At 41.0% G+C, this 25,304-nt stretch overlaps 1 protein-coding gene across 1 annotated transcript; it reads right to left on the bottom strand.

The window, feature by feature from the left end:
* MRPS5 (mitochondrial ribosomal protein S5) lies at positions 1–25,018 on the bottom strand. The gene is made up of 12 exons (XM_039231782.1): positions 24,498–25,018; positions 21,137–21,217; positions 19,272–19,409; positions 14,705–14,830; positions 12,162–12,395; positions 9,326–9,360; positions 7,868–7,958; positions 5,994–6,040; positions 5,505–5,562; positions 5,143–5,205; positions 2,629–2,765; positions 1–406 (listed from the first exon to the last, which is right to left on the bottom strand). Exons 1-12 carry the CDS (start codon positions 24,553–24,555, stop codon positions 182–184), a joined length of 1,293 nt encoding a protein of 430 aa, XP_039087713.1. The 5' UTR covers positions 24,556–25,018; the 3' UTR covers positions 1–181.
* Positions 25,019–25,304: the final 286 nt, after the last annotated feature.

Genomic DNA, 25,304 nt, shown 5'->3' with positions numbered 1-25,304 from the left:
CTCTCACAGTGACTGGTATATACATGCTCAATAAATTAAAGTTATAGCTTTTTATTATTTGTAAATAAAGAAGGTTGCCCTTTCCTTTAAAAAGGAAGTGACATTGCAAAATGTGAAGGGCGGAGTCTCTTCTAGGTGCCAGGCAGGACCAGACACGCAACTGTACAAGGCAGAGGGAAGCTCATGTAGCACCCCTCTTTAAATTTGACCACACGGAGCGCTTCATTCCCTGTGCGGCCTTCACTTCTTCCCAGTCCAGTCTGATGTCTGGAACGTCATCTTCCGGCTCTGGATCCTTTCTCAAGGCCCCCTGCGGGGAGGCCACCACGATGGGTAGAGGGCCACATTCCTCCCGGAATTCTACGACATGGAGACTCTTCTTATTAGCCAGCTGTTGGTGGGTTTCCTGGGCAAGACCAAATGGAGAATGCCAGGTCAGCTCTATGAGACACATCTGTAGCATAAAGGATGAGAACTTACACGTATTGCTTGGGGGACTTAACATTCAAAGCGGATTCTGGGTAATGTATTTTGTGGCTAAACCACAGTGACTTGGGGTGGGCGGCATCATCACCCTGCTCCCAACTGGAATGGTCTCTGGTCTCTTGCCTTCCAACCCCTCCCAACTATGTGCCATGTTGTGCCCCAAACTGAACTTGAATCTCATCAAGCCCCTAGCTCTAGCTGCTGTTTTACATCCTGTGCAGGGTAAGACCCGCACTGAGGACCACAGCACCGGACTGGGAAGCCACAGGACAACAACCCAGTTTCTTAAGAGAAAAAAAAAATACTCAAGGGAAAAAAGAAGAGGGAAACCTACAGATTAGAAGTGATTTAAAAGACATGGCAAGAACTGACAATGTACAAACCTTTTCTGCAAAATAAATCCTATAAAAAACTTCTTTTTAATCTAACAAGCAGCTACATTTCTATGAACACTACCTAGGTAACTGATTATACTCTGGTACCGTTACCTTTTAGGTATAATAGTACCAAGGTGTACTTTTTAATCCTTATCTTTTAGAAATACATACTGAAATATTTACAAATGACATAAAGTGATGTATGAGGCTTGGGTTCAAAATGGCTAGGCTGCATGGGGGAGGTCCTGAGACACAAAGATTGGCCATGAGCTGTTCACTGCTGACACCAGGTAAGAGGGCCGTGGGGACTCATCCTGGACAGCAGCCACAGAAGTCTGGAAAAAGGCAAATATGGTTAGTAGATGGTTTATTGGTGGTACAATGAAATACCTGATATGCCAATTTCCTGTTTCCAGATTTTATGGCCACCTTGTACTATTCTCTTTAATTCTACAGAAGTTTGAAATTAGAAAAAAGAAAAGCTGTTTCATAAACACAAAATAATTTAAATTGGTGAGTCTTATAATCAATGGTATGTTGCTTAAATGGGCGCCATTCTTTTTCGTTTTGAATAGCACATTAAATAATGTGACATTTTACAGTTGATGGCATCTTAGAAGAGACGATACATGGTAACTGTATCAGGAAATTCAAAGTACTAACACAAAACAAAAATATTACATAAAAGGACAAGTCTACTTGATCATAAATATGACCTATCTAAAACCAATACCATAGCTACATCAAAAAATTAAACCTCTAACAGTTTTAATTTAGAAGCACTTTTTATTTTTTAATTTTTTTAAATGTTTATTTGTGAGAGAGAAAGAGGAGAGACAGAAAGTGAGCAGGGGAGGGGCAGAGAGAGAGGGAGACGGAGAATCTGAAGCAGGCTTCAGGCTCTGAGCTTTCAGCATAGAGCCTGACGCGGGGCTCAAACTCACAAGCCATGAGATCATGACGTGAGCCGACACTGGACATTTAATGAGCCACCCAGGCACCCCTGCCCATTACACTTTCTAAGTGTCAGGAAGCCTGTCAAAGTCCTTAAAAGGTCAACAAGCGGAGTCTCTTGAACCTGGCTGTCTTTTCTGCTCATCCAGCTCTGCCAACGACCTTAGCTAACGACCCTCACCCTCCGTGAGGGTCCACCCTTTCAAGGAAACAGCCCATCTCTCAGAGCAGGTAGGAGGGCAGCCTAGGAGGAGGGGCCTCTTCACTGTGGAGCAGGATGATTGTAAGCCTCACCCAGGCCAAGCCCAGGGCTCTCATCTCTGCACAGAAATAACCTGGCATATTAACATTCATGGTTCCTGCTAACGCAGGTATCTTGTCGAAATGACCTGTGCAGATAACGTGAAAACCGCCTGTGCGTCTACTGATGCCAGCACTCTTGAGTGGAGGGGGGACCCTGGAGGCCTCAGTCGAGTCCCAACTGAAAGAACTGAATTAGGAAAGAGCCCTGTCTCTTTTTACTTTACATTTCTATATTGTTAGAGCTGCAGAATGAGTATAAATTCTACACAGGTTTTAAGTATTGGCTTTGAAAAATACTTTATTTTGAAACTTCAAAATAACCCTGAAGTATTTTTTAAGGGTAATTTTCAAGAACTAACTGTTTCCAGTTGGATTAACTCTAAACTGATGCAGCCATAGGCAACAAAGAATGCCCAAATCCCCTTGGTGGCCCCGGCCATCATGGTCTAATGGCACACAACTGAAATACAGACTAGAACTTCTGGGTCAGAGCCTAGGGAAGGGTTACCTGGCAGGAGAGCCCACGGAAGAGACCTCGTGTGAGGTTGAGCATGTTGACGGACCCAGAGACCTTGGCATACATGTCTTTGATGCCGATGAGCCGGCAGATGGTGATGATGGCCCGGTGGCAGTGGAGGCCGTAGCCTAAAAAAGGAAAAATGCAGTCAGTCACCCTGCTGGCCTTCACACAGCTCTGGGCTCTGGGCTTACGAGGCCTTGGTTCACATTCTGGCTTCATCACTTCCCTGGACAACTTCTTTAATTTCCATAATGACACTGATTTAAATGAGATGTTACAAAGACTAAAAACTACATACATATAAATTTCTTAAACACGTGGGCAATCTTTCAAAAATCATTCAGATATAAATGTATCTAAACCAACACTGTTTCACAGAAATATGACATAAGCCATATATGCAAGCCATATATGGAATTTCAATTTTTCTCATCATTGATAAATTTCATGAGAGGTAAAATAATTTTAGTAATCTATTTTATTAACCTAATACATCCAAAACACTATCACTTCAACATGTAATCAATATAGTAATAATCTTGAGATACATTCTTTTTCATACTAAGCCTCTGAAGTCTGGTGTGTACTTGATATTTGACAGCAGATCTCAGTAGCCACATTTCAAGTGCTCAGTAGCCACTCAGGATAGCAGCTGTCGTAGGAATAGTGTAAGTATCACCTTGACGTCTAAGTGCTCAATTTAATACTTTTTCTAATAATAAAAGGGTTTTATTAGGCATATGAATGATTGTAATTTTATTTTATTTTTTCATTTTTTTTAATGTTTATTTTTGAGAGAGATACAGAGTGGGAGAAGGGGAGGGGCAGAGAGAGGAAGACACAGAATCTGAAGGAGGCTACAGGCTCCATGCTGTCAGCACAGAGCCCGATGTGGGGCTTGAACCCACCAATCGTGAGATCATGACCGGAGATGAAGTCAGACACTTAACTGACTGAGCCACCCAGGCGCCCCTGAATAACTGTGATTTAAAAAAAATTTTTTTTATATTTTATTTATTTCTGAGAGAGAAAGAGACACAGCATGAGCAGGGGAGGGTCAGAGAGAAAGGGAGACATAGAATCTGAAACAGGCTCCAGGCTCTGAGCTGTCAGCACAGAGCCTGACATGGGCTTGAACCCACAAACCGCGAGATCATGACTGAGCTGAAGTCGGACGCTTAACCGACTGAGCTACCCAGGTGCTCTGAATAATTGTGATTTTATTTATTTTTTTATTATTTTTTTTTAATTTTTTTTTTTTAAATGTTTTATTTATTTCTAGGAGAGAGAGAGAGACAGCGTGAGCAGGGGAGGGTCAGAGAGAGAGGGTGTCACAGACTGAAACAGGCTCCAGGCTCCGAGCTGGCAGTCAGCACAGAGCCCGACGCGGGGCTCGAACCCACGAACCGCAAGATCATGACTTAAGCGAAAGTCGGACGCTTAACCGACTAAGCCACCCAGGCGCCCCTGAATAATTGTGATTTTAAAGTAGAAGGCAAGTTCCCTTAAAAATAGGCAAGTCCTCTTGTTACACGTTTAGTACTGAATCGATGCTTTTTCCTCCTTATTTATTTCCATATCTCAGCTTCGGCATGAAAAATTTAGGTGTTTTGTCTTTTTCTGATCCAAACTTTTAAAGATACACTTAGAGGGGCCACCTGGGTGGTTCACTCAGTTAAGTGTCTGCCTCTTGATCTCAGCTGAGGTCATGATCTCACAGTTTCTGGGTTCCAGCCCCGACTCGAGGTCTGGGCTGATGGCACAGAGCCTGTTCGGGATTCCGTCTCTCCCTCTCTCTGCTCCTCCCCCACCTGTTCTCTCTCTCTCAGACTCTCTCAAAATAGATACATAAACTGTAAAAAAAAATAAATAAAGATAGAGGTGCCTGGGTGGCTCAGTTGGATAAGTGTTCAACTTTGGCTCAGGTCATGATTTCACAGTTTCGGAGTTCGAGCCCCGAGTCGGGATCTGTGCTGACAGCTCAGAGCCTGGAGCCTGCTTCAGATTCTGTGTCTCCCGCTCTCTCTGCTCCTCCCCTGCTCACACTCTCTCTCTCAAAAAATTTTTTTGAATAAAAAATAAATAAACATATACCTAGAGTATTATTTTTACTATGGAACCACAGCTAAACACAAATCAAAGTGCTCAAGAATTCTATACCCAGAGTCCCATGGGCATGACTGCCACAGGTCTGTGACCCTGAACTCTGCCTCCCTGCTTGCAATAGGAAGAAGGTGCACCTCTGCTTCCATTATGATTTCCTATTCAGAGTATGCTCTTCCCACCTAGAATTACCCCTGGTACATGCCTGTGTTCAAGGGAGCCCAAGTACGCAGATTACATTTTATTTCCCTGAGAGCCTTGGTCTTCTTAAATCTAACTTAGGCCTTTTTATTTCGGTATTTTCAAAATGAGTTCAATACAAATGATCAAAAATACGGGACAGGCTGGGATTGTGATAATTACTCTGCTTTAACAAATTACAAGAGTATTTTTGGTTACCTCTGGGTTTTTTCTTCATCTTGATATGCGTCCTTTTAAATCTTAAAGAAATATCGTGGAATACTGGAGGATAAAAACATAAGCATAAAAAGAATTAGGTATGTAGCTTTAATGCCCTTGTAAATACTACAATACAACAAATACTACCTAAGCAGCCAGCACACATTGGCCAAGGATAAGTGACAACACTCTGATTTCAGAGTTAGAAGTTACTAACCTTCTTAGGGAAGAAAATGTTTCTGCATTTTATATAATTATTTGTTCCAGAACATGGTAACAAGCAGAGAAACACAAAGATGCCTTAGAAATATACTGTCACACTTAATGAAACAAGTGTAATCCTGCAAATGATTGACACTCACTTGTATGGTCTTCGTATCGTTCTATATAGTGTAAATAGTGTATTGCTCTGTTCTTTGCCTGAAAGAAAGAAGGAAAACATTTTTCTTAAAACTACTGTTGGAATTTCCATTTTCTTGGAGATGTTAAAAAATAGCTTGCAGAAAATATTACGGAAAATTTCAAACTTACATAAACACTTCATGATACACTTCTAAAAGCTAAGGATTCAACTTTAAAAATTTATAACCACAGTATCACTATCATATCTAAAAATATTAACAATAATTCCTTAGCATCTTTGAACATCCTGTCAGAGTTCAAGCCTTCCCAGCTGTCTCACACTTTTGGTCAGCAATCACAAGTCTGCTAAAAAAGATGCAAAAGAAAAGAGGTACTGCTCTGACCCTCCCTTAGGGGAGGGTTCTTATTTTTATTATTTTGTGTGTGTGTGATTCTAATGGTACCTAGCACATCGATCTTTTACTATCACAAAAGAAAAATGTACATACTTTTCTGAAAGCATCCACTCGTTCAGTGGCTTTCCCAATGGCAAAACCTTAAAAAAAAAGGTAAAAATATAAAAAGGGGCATAAATTTGGCACATACTGTCTTTCACTACATTTTAGATTTCGGTTCCTACAATATTTGATAGCATTTCACTTGTCTTCTGCCCACAGAAAACCTGCTATCCAAAACAAAACATAAAACATGAGGCCTGTTTTGGGGCATTTTGGAAAGATTACATTTGAAAGCATCTATGAAATCCAGGGTTAGGTGTGTAACACTACCTTTTATAAATCTGTAGATAAAACTAAATATACTTAAACAAAAACTAATCATGCTCTCAACTAATGAGATAAATGGTTTTGAACATTTTTTAAACTGATTAAAATAACTGGAAAGGTAGGGAAAAAATATACATTCCTATAGAGAAAAACCATGACTTCACTTAAAAATACAATTGATTTCAATTAACCAGGAAATAAAATCAATTCTTTAGTTTGTGAATGCTTAACCCTATAAAATGAAATTTATCACAAATTAATGGAAATGCTGTCATTATTTGCTATCACCATTATTTTGAAGAATGTTATTTTATTTTTAAATTATATGTAAGAAAGTAACGTAAAGCAGGGCATCTGGGTGGCTCAGTTGGTTGAGTGTCTGACTCTTGATTTCGGCTCAGATCATTATCTCACAGTTTGTGAGTTCAAGCCTTGCATGGGGCTCTATGCTAATAGCACGGAGTTTGCTTGGGATTCTCTCTCCCTCTCTCTGCTCCTTTTCCTCTTGTACTCTCTCTCTCTCAAAATATATAAATAAACTTTTAAAAGAAAGTGTCAGTAGACAGCTTTCCAATTTTCTTTCCTGTGCATGTTCACGTATACATTGAAAATCAGATGTTCACTGGGGAGATTTTACAGACAAGTATAAAGAAGAAATGACTGGCAAACCTACCGATTAAACATTATTAACCATCTGAGTGTATATCCTTCCAGTCTTTCCATATAAACGTACTTTATATAAAAAAACAAAAAATTGAGATTATATTATAATGGCTACAGCATATTACAGTGTGTGGCTATACTTTTTTTTTTAAAGAGTGGTCACACACACATGCACACAAGAGAGGGATAGCAGAAAAAGAGGGAGAGGGAGGGGGAAGGGGGAGAGGGAGGAGGAGAGGGAGGGAGGGAGGGAGGGAGGGAGAGAGAGAAAGAGAGAGAGAGAGAGAGAGAGAGAGAGAGAGAGAGAGAGAGAGAGAGAGAGAGGCTCCATACTGAAAGCACAGAGCCTGATGCAGAGCTCAAACCCACGAACCATGAGATTATGACCTGAATTGAAATCAAGAGTCAGATGCTTAANGAGAGAGAGAGAGAGAGAGAGAGAGAGAGAGAGAGAGAGAGAGAGAGAGAGAGAGAGAATTTTAAGCAGGTTCTATGGCCAGCACAGGGCCTATGGGGCTCAATCTCAGGATTGTGAGATTATGACCTGAATTGAAATCAAGAGTAAGATGCTTAAGCAAATGAGTCACCCAGGTGCTCTGGATATACTCTTATTGTAACTATGCCCCTACAGTTGAACACTTGGTGGCTTTCCCTCCCTAATTTTCCCCTGTTATACATAATACAACAATGTCTTACATCTTTTAAAATAGCCATTTTTCTCATAGAAAAAGGCAGATAGAGGAAGTTCTGTTCCTTTTCCCTCCAAGGGATTTTATGGGTTTACCACAAGGTTTATGACCCAGACCACTTAAAAGGCTTAATGTGTACAAGGAGTCTGGGCACCAGCAAGAACCCTCGGGACTCCAGAGCCACACCCAGGCCACACCTGTCCTGTGCCCCCACCACGAGCACCACACACATCACACCCCGTTCACCTGCAGCTCCTCTGCCGTTCCCCACAGCAACCAGGACACGGACTGATCTCTTTCTTCCCTCTTTTGCTGTCATATTGAAAACATTTCTTACCTAAAAGACAAAATGTTTCCTACATATTACACCTGAAGAAAGTTCTGAAGTAGGGAAATGGACTGAGCTCCTTACACACACACAGCCCCATAGTGTGTAGCTGCAACATCCTCAAAGTCATGAGCAGCAACAGCAAACTTTCTCCAAAGGAAACCACTCTCTGCAGTTTCTCCAGTGGTAAAATGGAACTTTCCCTTTCTATTTCCTAAGGTTGTTAGAAGGCTGAACTGAGATAACTTTTGAAGGGATTAGAAACCATACAACTTAATATACACTATTTAGTGAACTTCATAAAGGAAGAAAGTTGCTAACCATACTTTGAAAGAATTTGTAACTGACTAATTGTAAGACATATTCCTGGTAATCAGAGATGTTAAAATACGGAAGACGTGTATCTTAGAAATGAAAATGCAGTGTACAGAAAGAATGAGCATAGGGTTGGATCTCTATGCTAAGGATTGGGCTCACAGGCTCACCGGATAATACAAAATTTGGAAATACCTGCTTATTATGAACTACAGGAAAATCTGTGTTTTGTTGGTTTGTGTTGTTTTGTTTTGGCATATTTAAAAGGCCAGGATCTATGAAACTGTTACCTTTCCCAAAAATAAGGTTAAAGGAAAAGAGAGCTCAAGTCCACGCCCATGGATAATCTCACAGGTAGTCATCCACACATATAGGAATTCTTCAAAGGGGTTACCTTCCGAAAGATATAAACTGGGACCCAAAGACATAAGATGCTTGTAAACATAAAGTACTGAAATTGATGAAATGATATACATATTCAATCACAAAATCAATAAACGGTTATTCCAAATGATCGTTAACCGTGGCCAAGTATGCAGCACTAGCTCAAAGGGAAGTGGACTGTTTTGGTGATGTTCAACCACCCTGGAAAGAGTGACTGAAATTTCCCTGACACAGGCTTCAGTTTCAAGGACCCGCAAACAGCCCAAAGGATTGTTTCCCCGTCAAGAGCTGGGCATTCACAGCAACTCCAAGCTGTCTTCCCCTACCCCATGGACCCTCCCCTCTGCCTCCTGAACGGAGTGCCAGAACAGACTGCTGATGCTACTTTAGCTTTAGAAAGGAGTGTTTCAATAGTAATCTCCAAATTCCATTCTTGACCATACATCGAATTGTCTTGTCCTGAGACTGCAACTGGTAGCCCCCAAAAAGGGCAGCAGTCAGGACAGTCAAGATCAAGTGAAATTAAAGTTTCAGTATTCCTTTATCCAAATCAGCTGTGTCTCAGAAAAAAATCATGCACCAAAGGCTTTTCCTCACGGCTCCTCTTGCGCTATTCCCGCTGTACCCACCCCAACTTCTCCAAAGGCTCATCTGGGTATTTGATTCAGCATGCCTACCTCAAGTACTCTGGTATCAAAATCATCGTATGTTTCTGTAGAGAGAAAAGAAGAAGGCATGTAGATAAATGGGTCTATACAATCGGTGCATGAAAGCATTTTTCCACACAGGCACCATCACCGATTTTTAACTGAGGAAGAATCTCAGATCTTTTGTGCCACTCCCAAGGCCACGCTGTGGTCCTCCATGACCACCAGACTGCTCCACCACTAAATCCATAAAACTCAGCCACCATCTTCCTGACTGCATCCTCCGACCCCTCCATAAAACTCAGCCACCATCTCCCTGACTGCATCCTCCGACCCCTCCAGCTCTCTCACTCAACAACTCTCAAGGTTGTTCCTAGAGCTCCTCAGCACCACCAGACTCTTGACCACTTCTTCCTCTTCCCTCTGACCCCCTCTGGTCTTCACAGCCTCTGCCACTCAGCCAAGACACCGCAAGCCATCACTTCCACCAGATCTAGCAAATATCCTCAACTTCCTCACCCCCTTCTCTCCCTACCATACTATCAAGGCCAGAATCAATGCAACTGCCTGGCCACCTGGCCTGCTGGGTGCTGCTGGACAGAAGTCAAAGCATAGTACACAAGTAGGCCACTAAAAATTCAATTCAGTCAAGTCCTCCCTGCTGCCTGCTGGCCTTTTATGTCCGTTTAGGTCTCTTTCCACTCACCACAGCAGCCATTCCAAACACTCTGTGTTCTTTGATTTTTATTAACTTTTTCCTATAGAAAATTTCAATCATATAAAAAATGAGAGAACAGAAAAATGAAATCATACATACCCATTAGTCAGCTTCAACAATTATCAACTCCTAGCCAATCTTCTTTCCTCTAAGCTCTGTCCAATTTAGTATCTTAAATTCCTCATATGAGTGAAGTCATATATTTGTCCTTCCTACTCCATTGGGTAATTTTTTAAATTAATTAACTAATTAATTGGTTAATTTACATCCCAGTTAGTTAGCATATAGTGCAACAATGATTTCAGGAGATTCCTTAATGCCCCTTACCCATTTAGCCCATCCCCCCCCCCACAACCCCTCCTGCAACCCTCTGTTTGTTCTCTGTATTTAAAAGTCTCTTACGTTTTGTCTCATTCCCTGTTTTTGTATTATTTTGCTTCCCTTATGTTCATCTGTTTTGTATCTTAAATTCCTCATATGAGTGAAGCCATATGATATTTATCTTTCTCTTACTAATTTCGCTTAGCATAATACCCTCCAGCTCCATCCACATAGTTGCAAATGGCAAGACTTCATTCTTTTTGATTGCTGAGTAATGCTCCATTACATATTTATACCACATCTTCTTTATCCATTTATCTGTTGATGGACATTTGGGCTCTTTCCATACTTTGGCTATTGTTGACAGCACTGCTATAAACATTGGGGTCATGTGCCCCTTCAAAACAACATACCTGTATCCCTAGTAGTGCAATTGTTGGGTCATAGCATAGTTCTATTTTTAATTTTTTGAAGAATCTCTATACTGTTTTCCAGAGTAGCTGCACTAGTCTGCATTCCCAACAGCAGTGCAAAAGAGATCCTCTATCTCTGCATCCTTGCCAACATCTATTGTTGCCTAAGTTGTTAATGTTAGTCATTCTGACAGGAGTCAGGTGGTATCTCATTGTGGTTTTGATTTGTACTTCCCTGATGATGCATGATGTTGAGCATTTTTTCATGTGTCTGTAGCCATCTGGATGTCTTCTTTAGAGAAGTGTCTATTCACGTCTTTTGCCCATTTCTCCACTGGATTACTCATTTTTGGGGGGTGTTGAGTTTTATAAGTTCTTTATAGATTCTGGATACTTACCCTTTATCTGATATGTCCTTTGCAAATATCTTCTCCCATTCTGTCAGCTACCTTTTAGTTTTGCTGCCACTGGGTAATTTTGAAGCCAGTTCTAGATACCTTGCTCCCTCATCAAAATATTCTGGTGCCCATGCTCATCAATGCCCCCATCCTACTTTCAGCAGATGACCCCACCTCTTCCTCACAGACTAACTGAAGCCACCAGATAGCTACCACCCACAACCATGCACACTCACATTTTCACTACCAACAACACAGGCTCCACCTGAATCCATAGTCATGAGTTAATCCACTTATCCACTCTGGGTTGGGCCCTCATTAGGGTTTTAGTTTATGGGTTTCTTTCTCTCCCTCCTATACCTTCTTCCTCTCAACTGAAGCATTTTTGCTCCATTCTAAGCATGTTTACCTGAATCTCTCCATCTCAACTTCTCTCTTCTTTAAGCCAAACTTAACAAAGTAACCAAACTCTTGTCTATTTCTTCATCTTCTACTCATTGACAATAGTGAATTTTTCAGATGAGTTTTACTTCTTTACATATTCAGGATGGGGTGGTAGGCGGAGGACTTTGTTTTCTAAGTTGGTCTGGTAAGTATTACCAATTTTTATTTATGTATGCTTTTATGAGGGTGAGTGACGACTATCTGGTTTATCTTCTGTTATCAAAACAGAACTCCCATGCCATGCTGCTCCATAGGTACCCCCTGAGCACCTGTGTTTGGGGAACTGCACCCGACAAGTGGCTTTCATACTACCACATTCAAGGCTCTAAGCCACCCAATAAGGATGCCGGAAGCCAGTGCTTTGCATCCTGTGTGCAGACTACTTCTTGGGTATAGGCCTATAGCATTCCATAAAATACAACCGAATAATAATGTGAAGCTATTTCAATAATGCTCAAATTCCTTTTTTTGGAAAAAGGCAATCTAAACAGACAAATAAAATCCTCTTAAGAATTCTAGAACTACAAGTACTCTCTCTGTCACAAAGGTAAGCAACACCAGGACTCAGTTACCTCCACTGGGACCAGGGTCCGGGGGGCCAAGACTGACGCCTCCCCACGTGTTTCCACTCCACCCTCGCTCCCGTTTAACCTTCATCTTCCTCTTCCGTTCCCACTCTTCCCTCTGCTGGACCATATCAGCCTCCATCTTCTCCTGCTCTTCCTTGCTTCTTTGGGCAATGGCCTGCACAGCTCCATCTTTCATGAGAGGGACATTCAGACCAGGCCATAGGAAGCCATGACGCCCTGAAGGTTTGAAAACATACATTAATAAGAAATTTTTTTTTACACTTACTTATTTTTGAGAAACAGAGTGAGACAGCGAGCGCATTGAGTAGGGAAGGAGCAGAGAGAGAAGGAGACACAGAATCTGAAGCAGGCTGCAGGCTCCAGGCTCTGGGCAAGCATTCAGCACAGAGCCTGATGTGGGGCTCAAACCCATGAACCACGAGATCATGACCTGAGCCAAAGTCGGACGCTCAACCGACTGAGACACCCAGACATCCCACATTAATCAGAATTTTTAAAAATCGTTCATTTCTTGGGGTGCCTCAGTCAGTTAAGCGTCTGACTTCACCACAGGTCATGATCTCACAGTTCATGGGTTCGAGCACCGCATCGGGCTCTGTGTTGAAAGCTCAGAACCTGGAACCTGCTTCAGATTCTGTGTCTCCCTGTTTCTCTACTCTTCCCCAGCTCACATTCTGTCTCTGTCTCTCTCAAAACTAAAATTAAAAATGTTAAAAAAAAATTGTTTTAAATCAATTTCATTTCTAAAGTGGTAAAATGGCAGGCAATGGGTATACAGATAACTATACTGCTGGAGGGAGCTTAAACTAACAACCACTTGGCAGGTCACTTGGCACTATCAATTAAAACTTTAAGTGTACCTTCCGTAAGAACTAGTAATCCCACTTCATGTTACCTACAGAAACACTCCCACACCATTACGAGGCTTGTGTGCTTGGACAAGGAAGCCCATGGAAGTGTTACTTGTAAAGGCAAAGAGTGGAAACAATCTAAATGTACAGTGATACAGGACTGGTTAAATGACTATGGCACCTTCAACCCATAAAATATTCTACACTAAATTTAAAGAATGAGATTGCTATACAGATTTTAATGTGGAACAATTTCTAAAACTTAGTATTGAGTGAAAAAAAGAAATTTTTGATAGTATGTGCCATATGATAGAATTTACTTTTTTAAAAAGAAAATATGTATTTTTTTAGGATATTTATGTATATAATAATATTTAAAAGGGCCAGAAGAAGGGGCGCTTGGGTGGCTCAGTTAGTTAAGCATCTGACTTCGGCGCAGATCACGATCTCATGGTTCATGGATTCAAGCCCCACACTGGGCTCTGTGCTGACAGCTCAGAGTATGGAGCCTGCTTCGGATTCTGTGTCTCCTTCTCTCTTTGCCCCTCCCCTTCTCGTACTCTGTGTCTCAAAAATAAATATTAAAAAAAATTTTAGGGGTGGCACCTGAGTGGCTCAGTCGGTTAGCGTCCAACTTCGACTCAGCTCATGATCTCACAGCTTGTGAGTTCGAGCTCCACGTCAGACTCTGTTGACAGCTCAGGGCCTGGAGCCTACTTCAGATTCTGTGTCTCCCTCTCTCTGCCCCTTCCCCAGCTCACACTCTATCTCTTTCTCTCTCTCTCAAAAATAAACACTAAAAAAATTTTCTTAAATTTTTTTTAAATAAAACTTTAAAAAGGTCAGAAGAAAACACACCAAAATGAGATCAATGCCTTCCTTAGGGGCAGCAACTGGGATGGGGTCGGGGGAGATAGGGCATCAAGGGGACTTTAGGCTTCTCTACAATCATTAAATTTTTTACTGAGAAAGTACACATATAACCTTTTAAAAAAGTTAAAAAATTAAATGAGATACAAGGTGAGTCATCAGAGAAAAGGATTCAAGTAGACATGTAAGTACAGTGAAAGGTGGTTTCTTTATGTCTGAAGGCTATTAATACCAAGGATAATTTGTCAACAATCATAGCACAAACTGTCAATCAAAGGACACGATACGAGTTTTACTCTTCAAAAAACACAAGTATAAACAATCATGTGTTCTAGGGGTTGGCAGACCCAGACCCAGGGGCCCAATCCTGCCCACCACTCGTTTTTGTAAAGTTTTACTGGAACACAGCTCTCCTGGTTACATTGTTTTGTCCAGGACTGCTGCTGCGCCCCTTAGCAGAGCTGAAGAGTTGTAACAGAGTCCATGTGGCTCACAAAGCTAAAAATATTGACTATCTGGCCCCCTACAGAGGTTTGCCAACTTTCACTGAATCCTAAGATCTGTGAGGGCACTGAAGGTCACAGAAGCCGTGGCACAAGGGTCCTTAGGCTTGTTGAATAAATAACCAAATGAATTCCTTTCTATGGGATTTCCTTCCCCCAGAATCACAGGGCATTAAGTGAGCCATTTGGTTTAACTCTAAACTGCAGACCTAATGACCTTCATGAGAAATGCACAAAAATCTCTATGAAACTGGGAGGGAAACCTTAAAAAGCAAATTAGACTTTTTATAAATAAGCTTACCTTCACCAATGATCTGACCCCTGTTCAAATCCTTTCTTTTCTTTTTCTTAGTTCTTTTGCCTCTTCCTTTTCTGGCTCCTGCACCAGTCTCTGCTAGAGCGCCTTTCCATAGCTCATCTGCTGTCACTGTAACGACACAGGTTTTTTGGTTTTTTAATTATCAAGCAATGATCTATGGTCCCCTGATGAATAGAAAAGGCTTGAAGAAACCAGCTCACTTGTATCTCTGTGGTGATGAAAGTAAAATTAAATCATTCTTTGTACATATCAAACACATGGTTACATCTGGACAACCCAGGAGATGATTCTACTATTTTCAAAGCACTGGCCTCCCTCTGCAAAAGACGGCCAACATTGAAATCCCATGTGCCCAGTAGTCCGTTTCCCTGACATCTTAGCAACTATGTTTCAGGTCTCTTCCCTGCCCTCTTGCCACCACTATAACCACTGAGATTACACGGAGCCTTCTTACATACAGGTATCTTAATCCAAACAATAACCAACCTTGCAATCTGAACCCATAAATCTTAATACTGTGGACTGTGTGTTCTATTCTTCTATGAATGCCCCAAATACCTCTGTGAATCCTTCAAAATAAGATGCCCACATTCACCTTCAACTCTAATTAAAATCTAATCAATACACAGGAAGGAATGAGGATGTAGGGCTCTGATGGTTAATACTTGATTGCAATGTGTATATTCTTAAATCCTGCTTGCCTTTCACTTTATGTATAAACCCCTACACTGCTGATTTATTTCCATTTGTGAATTTCTAGAATCCCCAAATCTTTTTCTACCATACATTTCAATCAGTATTTTCCCCTTTGTACTTGCAGAACATTCAGACTTTTGTCACTACTGTATTCTATTGATGCAGCTAACTTAAATCCTATCTTCCCAAAGACTTCCAGCCTTTCACAGTATCACCAAGTGATTTTAGTCATAGATTCTGTCCCATTACCAATTTCTTTAATAAAGAATCACAGCCACACAAATGTTGTATTATTCAAACTCTAAGATACATGTATCTACGTGCCTGAAATACTAAACATGTTCTGGAAAACAAATGAGCATCTTCATTCTCTCACCCTTAGGGCTTAAAAGTTCTAACTGCTTGCTTCCTGAAAGGTCTTCCCTTTATCTTCTGGGTAGAAAACATGGAAAGAGAAACATGTTTTGGATTTATATTTTTAAATGCTTTGTATCTGTTCAGTATCTCATTTATCTAAACACATACATACTATTATAGCTGATCTTCATAACTGAAGCTCAGAAAAGTAACAGATTACACATCACATGCTGCTTTGCATATCCCTGATCTGAGCAAAGGCTTTAAATTGAGCTCAAACTTTGACACCAATTCACTTAAAAGAATCACAAGTTTGAAATAAAATTACAAAACCCAAACTAAATTCCCACTAATCACTTGATTTTATTTCCTAACTGCTTAAAAAGGAGGCTACCTATAGATGCCCTCAAAAACTCACAAGTCTACAATGAAAGCACTTTGAATGCAGGCATATTAAGAAGTCAATCAATTAGAGGGGCGCCTGGGTGGCTTAGTCGGTTAAGCGTCTGACTTTCGCTTAGGTCATGATCTCGCGGTTCGTGGGTTCGAGCCCCGCGTCGGGCTCTGTGCTGACTGCCAGCTCAGAGCCTGGAGCCTGTTTCAGTCTGTGACTCCCTCTCTCTCTGACCCTCCCCTGCTCACGCTGTCTCTCTCTCTCTCCTAGAAATAAATAAAACATTAAAAAAAAAAAATTAAAAAAAAAAAAGAAGTCAATCAATTAGAGTTTTTCTTCACTTAGAAGAAGCAAATCACTCATTAATACTAAAAAGGGTCTGATTTTTAAAATCTTAATATTGAGACAAAGATGTAAAAGACTAAAGAGTTTAGTTCATTTTTTTTACATATTCTAAGAAGAAAATAAAATTCCAAACTACATCTGGAAAAGACAGTAAGTCATATATGAACTTTTGAATTTGAATGCCTTTATGCTATTAAAAATGGTTTTAGTCTTTTTTCAGATTATAACAGGAACAGTTTTTTTTTTTTTAATTTGGAAAATACAGGGGTCCCTGGGTGGTTCAGTTGGTTAAGCAACCGACTTCGGCTCATGTCCTTTCTCATGGTCCATGCATTCGAGCCCCACCTCAGGCTGTGTGCTGACAGCTTTCTCTCTCTCTCTCTCTGCCCCTCTCCTGCTCACACTCGGTCCCTTTCTTTCTCAAAAATACATAAACACTGGGGTGCCTGGGTGGTTCAGTCGGTTAAGTGTCTTTGGCTCAGGTCATGATATCACAGTTCATGGGTCCCAGCCCCACATTGGACTCTGTGCTGACAGTCAGCTCAGAGCCTGGAGCCTGTTTTGGATTCTGTGTCTCCCTCTCTCTCTGACCCTCCCCTGTTAATGCTGTCTCTTCTCTCAGAAACAAATAAAACATTTTAAATATAAATAAACAAACATTAAAAAATAATAAAATGAAATAAAAAATGAAACTTGGAAAATATAAACAGTATGATGAGGATACGAAAATTAATCATAATCCCACTGTTAAATCAGAACATCTGTTTTTTTCTTCATGCATATATATATATACACACATATATATATATATACATATGCTTCATTTGTTTTACACAAAACTGAAATTATACTGTATGTACAATCTTTCATCCTGTTTTTTTTACATATTACATTGTGAGCCTTATCTCATATTCTTACTATTACTCACAAATATAATTTTTTTAATGGCCCCAAGCTGAATTAAGTTGTATGACAGAGATTTTACTATTTTAACTTCAGAACATACTGGTCTAAGATTCTAATTAACCTGAAATGTTATTTAGAATAGATTTACTGTTATTTCAACTCTTTCTGTCATTTCTGGAAGGGCTTAGGTAGATTAACATATTTACATGTTAACTACCATAGGTAAAATAAATTTTCTGTTTTATACACACACACACACACATATGTAAAATCCACTATTACATCCAATTTGGTACGTGGAGTATTTTGGTCTTAATTATGCTAAGTAAACTTGCTTGTCTGCTAATCTGGATCAAAGGGATTCTTATGGTAGATCCCCTCCATGGCAGATTTACAAGTACAATGTTAAATACTCTTTGAAAATCTTACTGAGTTTTGATAAATTTTAGTTTTTGGTATTTTTGGTGTGGTTTTTTTTTTTTTTTTAAGAGTTACAAAATCAAAGACTATTTCCTACTGAAACAGCAAAAGCTAACTAGCTTTTGAACTAGACATGGTAGTTTCAACTGAATTCATCCTCTTAAAGTTAATCTTAGTATGACTTGGGAGCAATAAACTCATAAGGGTTCAGAGTCCTGTAACTGGGGAAGAGCATAGGCTAATGGAGAGTCAGAGGCAGGTGTCAAACAACAGTGCAGGGACAGGGGTGTCAATGGGCGAGGGGCACCTCTAGAACAAGAAGAATTAGAGAAAAGGACTTCGAGGAAAAGACTACGGACAGTCCCTGGGTCATGATGGTTTGACTTATAATTTTTCAACTTTATGATGGTGCAAAAGCGATATATATGCCGTAGAAACCGTACTTCGAATTTTGAGTTTTGATCTTTTCCTCTTTTCTCTTTGCACCAAAATCCATAGATACAACTGAGCCTGTGTTACTTGCAATCCCCCTACGGCCTGGTCCCCGTTTCTGCACTGCTACACAAATGACCTACCTACTATGAGACTTCCAAATTGAAGTGATCTTCAATACAAGTGACAACTAAATACTCTACAGTCATAACACTGCACTGAAGAAGTCTATGTACTGACATGGAAAACCGTCTAATACTCTGCTGCCTGAAAAAAGTAGCCAACCAGTATTTCAGGGTAGTGGAATTATAGGAGATTTTCTTCTTTTTGATTTTCTGTATTTACCAAATAATCTAAAATGAATTGGCTTTATAATCCTAATTTCTTTTTTTTAAACAGAAACTTTTTTAAAGTAATCTCTACACCCAACATGTAGCATGAACTCACAACCCCAAGACTGAGAGTTACATGCTCTCCTGAATAAGTCAGCCAAGCGCCCCAATTCTAATTTCTTTTAAGTTGTCCAATGTGACTTCTGAAATCAATCTCCATTATTACTAATAAAGATAATTTCAGTTCAGATTGGACTATTTCAAATTCTATGCAACTAGGAGCAGTGTTAGCAAAACAATGTCTACTTAAAATTAACTTTTCCTGATTTTGACTCTCTCCTCAACTGAAGTGCAACTAAAAACAGATTTTGATTATATTCTTGATGTGAATCTACATCAGCAGGGATCTGGGCCAGAATTTAATACTCCTTAGGTCTCAAGTACCCAACCAAGGGGAGAGTAAACGAGTACGTCTCAAAGAACAGTACAAATACAGCTGGTAATACATGAGATAATCCTATTATCTAAGGAATATTTTTATTTTAATAACACATCATATACTAATCTTTAAAGTGTTCGTTCACTAAAGGAAGAAGAAAAAGAAGAAAAATTAAGACACAAAAGCAACTTTTATTTTCCTGTTTTATGAAATGGGAAGTCTACATACATTTAGTGAAGAAACTGTAGGATCTATACTGTTGACCCATCAAGTTTCTGGGAGAGGAAATACAGCATTGTGTCTGTAGTACACGGGTCAGGCTGGTGAAATGATGGCTGCCTCTGGTTCCTGGAGATAACACAGGGCCTGTAGGTATATGGAATAAAATTCTGAGTTAGATGTTTAATGCCTGTGGAAAAATACTGCCAGCACCAAAGAATTAACCATTACTAATGAAAATAAGTCACTAAAATCCCAAACTTTTAAGAATCATATTTTGAGGACAGTCTTTCTTTAAAACATAAATCAAAACTTTATTCTACTAACCTAAATGCCATCCTAGTTACAGAAGTTACAGTCCATCCACACAATGGATGTAGCCATCTTAAGAAAAAAGCAGATCTGTCCTTCTCAGGATTGTTTCATTGCCCTTAGGAGCCCACGATCAACCGTCTACTCTTGGCAAATTGCGACCTCTGGTGTATGAGCAGGGCAATGAACCCGTGCGGAAAGTCCTATAAATGATCTGCTGAGAAGAGCAAGGTGCAGAACAGTACAGCATCCTGCCCTTTGTGTTGCAAAAACCAGGAAGGGATATGAATATACTTTATAGATTAATTTCAGAAGCATAAAGGAAACTGGGAACAGCGGTTGCCTCTGAGGAAGAAAACTGATGCACCTGGAGTTCGTCTGAGAGATTTGCTTTTTTGCATTTCCTGCAATTTTTCTAACTATATGCACGTATCACATAAAGTTTTTATAAACAGCCATGTCCTAGAGGCAGCCATTTGACCAATCCCGCGGATGGTGGTGTCCAGTGAGGGAAATGGCAGGGGTGAGAGGAACTAGTGGACTCAAGGAAATGGGAATATTGATTACAAAAAGTGTACACACTCCAGCTTTGCATTTCAATGGAGAATTTATTTAGTCACTATGAGAAAAGTGAGGAGGCGGATTAAAACAGCCCTCAAGAGAATAAAGTTTATTCAAGGGCAACAGGCTTGAACAGAAAGCCAAAGAGTGAGAGCAGCTATTTTCAAGTCTCTGAGAAGGCAGCCCAGTCTCTGGCCTTCCTCACAGAAGCTTTCCGCAGGCCCCACATCAGCTCAGGTTGGCGACACTACCTGGCTTACAAGAGAGGGCACAGTCAGTAGTTTACCAATGAATGAGTCACCCAACTAGTCAGTAAACAAATAAAGGAAAGGGCTCAGGTCATCACACTCTTCTGAACCCCTCAAGCAAGATGTGAAGGCATCTTGAAAAGTGGGGTTAACAATATGAAAGGGAGGAAGACTAAAAGTAAAGCTCAGCACAGAGTTCCAAAAGGTCAAGGACATGATGAGATTTCAAGTCTGCCCTAACCATAGGAAAAGGCAGGGTTTCACTGACTGTAAGTACAACATGGACTGAGCAAGGTTTCCTTTCCTTCTGGAGGGTGACTAAAGAGAGAGCCCTGTGCTATGTCAGTGTAGGAGCAAAGGCCTCTGCAAAGGCCTGCATTACTAAGAAGCATCATAGTACCCAGACAGCTTAGGACCCAGTCCTGCCTATGCAATCTTGAGCAAGTCCCTTAGCCTCTCACAGACTCACTCCATCATCCGCAAAATGGAAAGGACAACCCCCTCATAAAAACTGGTGAGGATTAACCAAAATAACATGTTACAAGCCTGACACATAGGAATTACTCAAAAGCTTGTAGCTGTTATTTTCTAAAGCCTTGAACTATAACAACTGTAATCATAAAAAATTTGAAAAATACTCTAGACCTTATGTATTTCCCTTATAAAGGATGTGCTCTGTTTATTTATATTTACGTAAAGTTCTCTCTAGCATTAGATCTTGTAAGAGACGGTATTTGGATAAATGAATCTCACCATTGCTGAGAACCGTCTTCAATGCCAAAATGGAAGCAGTTGGAAGGGTGTTTAGGTAAAGCTGCCTGGACCATATGTGACCTGTAAATTTGAAAAAAAAAAAAAAATTCTTTTAAGATACTTTCTGCATTAAAAGGGAACATTTTTAACACCCAAAGAATATGAACATCTATAGAATAAAAGAACCAAGAGAAAAGTAAATGAGTGATTTCCAGGTCCCACATGACCATGTGAAGTAGGTAACATCACCTTCTCTTCATGCTCACATTTAACCAGTTACCAAGCCCTATTAATTCTATGCAAAAATCTATCAGCTGCACCCTCCCCCACGGTCTCACTGCCCTCTCTTCATTCAGCTGCCATCCCTCAGCCACAAGGTAACAACAATTCCATAGTAGGTCCTGCTACTACCCCTCTAATTCCCCATCTGCTGCCAGGCAGGCCTTTCTAAAATAACAAGTCTGGCCACCTCCCAGCTCTGATTTATCATACTTTAGCTCCCTACTCCCTGTACAACAAATTCAAAACTCCTCAACATAGCCTACATGAAGGCAACGAGGCCCCAGCCTTCCATATCAGCCTCGCCTGCCACCAATCTCTCCCCTCCACCCTCTATGACTACACCAGACTTGCAGTCATTCTTTTTTTTTTTTTTTTTTTAAAGATGGGGGTTGAGAGTGTGAGCCGGGGAGGGGGGGCGGGAATCTTAAGCTGGCTCCACACTCAGCAGAGCCCAAAGCAGGGGTCTCGATGACCCCAGGATCATGACCTGAGCTGAAATCAAGAGTTGAACAGTCAACCGAGTCACCCAGACACCCTCAAATAGTAGTCATTCTTGAACACACTGTGCTCTTCAATCCCCTATTTCTGACACGTTCTCCTGAAACACCACTCCTGGTTCCCACAGTGGACCCCCAGCACTCTGCTCCCCTCTCTCGAAACTGTGAAACCCCCGCAGCATCAGGCTGTGACCATATTATGTGCCACTTCATGTAGTACAGTGCTTCCAAATAGGTTCTGACAGCATTTACTCGTAACTGAGTTTTGAAAAGGGTACCAAGACAAATCAGTAAGGAAAGAATAATCTTTTCAAGAAATAGTGCTAGGACAAATGAATATCCTCATGCAAAAGAATGAAGTCAGAGTGTTACTTCATACCATATATAAAAGTCTGCTCAAAATGGATCAAAGACCTAAAAGTAAGAGAAAAACTATAAAGCTCTTAGAAAAAAACCAAAAGGGTAAATCATCATGACTTTGAACTTGGCAACGGTTTCTTAGATACACTAAAAGCATAAGCAACAAAAAGTAAATAGATAAATCAGACTTCACCAAAATTTAAGCATGTGTTTCAAGGGACACTATATTCAGAGAGTTAAAGGACAACACACAAATGGGGAGAAAATTTTTGCAAATCATATATCTGACAAGGAACTTGTATCCAGAGTATACAAAGAACTCTTAGAATTCATTAGTAAAAAGACAACCCAATTTAGAAATGGGTAAAGATTTGAATAGACATTTCTCCAAAGAACATTCGTAAATGGCCAAATAAACACACACACAAAAAAAATGTTTATAAGCCATCAGGGAAATGCAAATCAAAACCACAAACCGATACCACTTTACACCCACTAGAGTAACTATTACCAAAAGGACAAATAATAACAAATGTTGACAAGACTGTAGAGAAGAAAGGACCCTCATGCACTGCTGGCGGGAATGTAAAATTGTGCAGCTCCATTAGAAAACAGTCTAGCCATTCCTCAAAGTTAAACATGGAGTTACCATTTGATCCAGCAATTCCACTTGCAAGTCTATACACAACAGAAATGAAAATATTGCACACAAATATTTATAGCAACATCAGGCATAAGAGCCAAAAGGTGGAAACAACACAAATATTCACCAGCTGATAAACGGATAAACAAAACGTAGTATATATATGCAACAGAAATTCAGCCATAAAAAGGAATAAAGTACTGCTACATGCTGTAACATGAATCTTGAAAACCTATGCTACGTGAAACAAGCCAATCACAAAAAACCACATAGTATATGATTCCATCTATATGAACTATCCAGAACATGAGAACTATATAGAAAGATTAGTGGTTGCCTACAGCTGGGGGGGGGGGCGGGGGGGGGGGGGGGGGGGGGAGGGCAATGAGCAAATCAGGGGATGATAGCAAAAGGGTATATTTTTGGGGTGCTGAAAAGTTTCTAAAAATTTATTATGGTGATGGTTATATATAGATTTGTGGATATACTAAAAACCATGGGATTGTACACCTTAAGAGGATGAATTGTATGGTGTGTAAATTACATCTCTATAAAGCTGCTACCAAAAGAAAAGTTTATGATGCACCAGAAAAACAAAACAAAACAAAACAACAGGCTCTGGAGCCAGATGGTGTGGGTGCCAAAACCTGGTAACCTTGAACACGTTTCTCAACCTTTATGTCTTAATTCTTTGTAAAATGGGAATAGTAAAAGCATCTACCTCACAAAGGCAATGTATAGATGAAGTGAGGAAAAGCATAATAGTTTAAGATAGTCCCTGGAACACGGTAAGAACTCATGAAGGAAACCTACAAACGCTAAAGGTGCTATTTGAATGAAGCCTTGAAAAAAGAGGTGGTCACAACATGAACAAAGGTAAAGAATGTTCAGGTCAGATTTTCTGCCAAATCATTTCAGGTTTTCGGTTTTCAGAGGTCTTTAGATTTTGGAATTACGAACGCTGGGTTGTGGATTTACAATAAAATAGAAGGATGGGGAAAAAAGGCCAAGTCGATCATGAAGCACCAGTGGTCCACCTTATGCGAAAGGATTCAGCAGACCGCCCCTCCTCAGGTTGGAAATCAACAAGGGTGGGAGAGGACAATTAACAGCAAAACTACGGACATTCAAAACATCCTTCTTTTCAATAATGACACTGATCAGCCCGGAATCTAAAATGACTGACACTAATCCTATCCGACCCAATCTGGAGGGCTGCCTCCATCTGCTTCGAACCCCACATCGACTTCACCAAATGAACCTGTGGGTCATGCCCGCCGGGAAGGCGATGCTTGCTCCCCAGCTCCCCAAGGAGCTTCGCCAAGGACGCACAAGGAGTCTGGTGACCTGGAAGGAGCCTTGGACAGCGTCCAGACTACCCTCACTTTACAGACAGAAGCCCTGAGACCCAGAGAAGGCGCGCGGAAGCGTGCAAGGTCACACAGCGTCTCAGGGCAGGATCGGAACCCGGCACGATGGATTCAGGGGCCGTATCTACTCGGCTTCTTTCTGTCGTGCACCTGCGGGCCGCAGGCGAGCCCCGGCTCCAGCCCCCCTCTCAGAGCCCCTCTCCTCTCACCCGCCGGCACGCCACACAGCGCAGAAAGGCAGCCTGCAGCGCGTACTGCCGCCGCCATGGTGGAGCCCTGAGCGAGCCCCTGTGCAGGCTGTTTTCCCCACCGCCTGACGCGACTGTTTCTCGCCAAACGGCTGGCCACGGCCTGCGGCTGAATTCCCGAGGCCAGAGGACCGCACCGCAGCTCACACCGGGGTGGGGAAATCGTCTACACCGACCACAGGATAAAATGAGTCCGGCGCAGCCACGGACAGCCCCGCTGGGGTCCTCGCGTTAGGACCCGGGGCGGGGCTTGGGCTGGCCGCTGGTGTGTGGCAACTGGCTCGCAGTGTGTGGACCGAGGAGGCAGTGGTCGCTGGGGTGCAGGGAACAGGAGCTGCGGAACGTTCACGACAAGAAGTTCGAGGTACAGATGAGCACGAAAAGGGTCTAAGTGAAGATCCAAGGGCTGATGTCTGGAGGAGATTTAGAACTAATAGGTGAATAAGACAGAGTATAAAGTTGTTCATACCCACCTTCAGTAAAACTTTGAAGTTTATTGGATTTATTTAAGCACGTCAGTTACCTTGGATTTCACAGGCATTTATGTATTCTTCTGAGTCTAACGTTTGGTAAACGGTAGACCTATGCTACGGTTTTTCACCAGCCCCACTTGTGGCTCCATACCATCTGGGTCTGCCCGCATTATCCAAGTATGTAGACGGAGAAAAGACACGGACTTCTTGTAAGAACCTGGTATTCCTGCTCAGGCCGACCTCTGATTTTCAAATTTAGTATAAAATTACTTCAAACACAAAAAAACAAAAATTG

The sequence above is a fragment of the Hyaena hyaena genome, unplaced genomic scaffold (genome assembly GCF_003009895.1).
Source record: "Hyaena hyaena isolate Hyena2069 unplaced genomic scaffold, ASM300989v1 scaffold_57, whole genome shotgun sequence".
Classification (NCBI taxonomy): Eukaryota; Metazoa; Chordata; class Mammalia; order Carnivora; family Hyaenidae; genus Hyaena; species Hyaena hyaena.
This window is presented reverse-complemented; position numbering and strand designations above follow the sequence as displayed.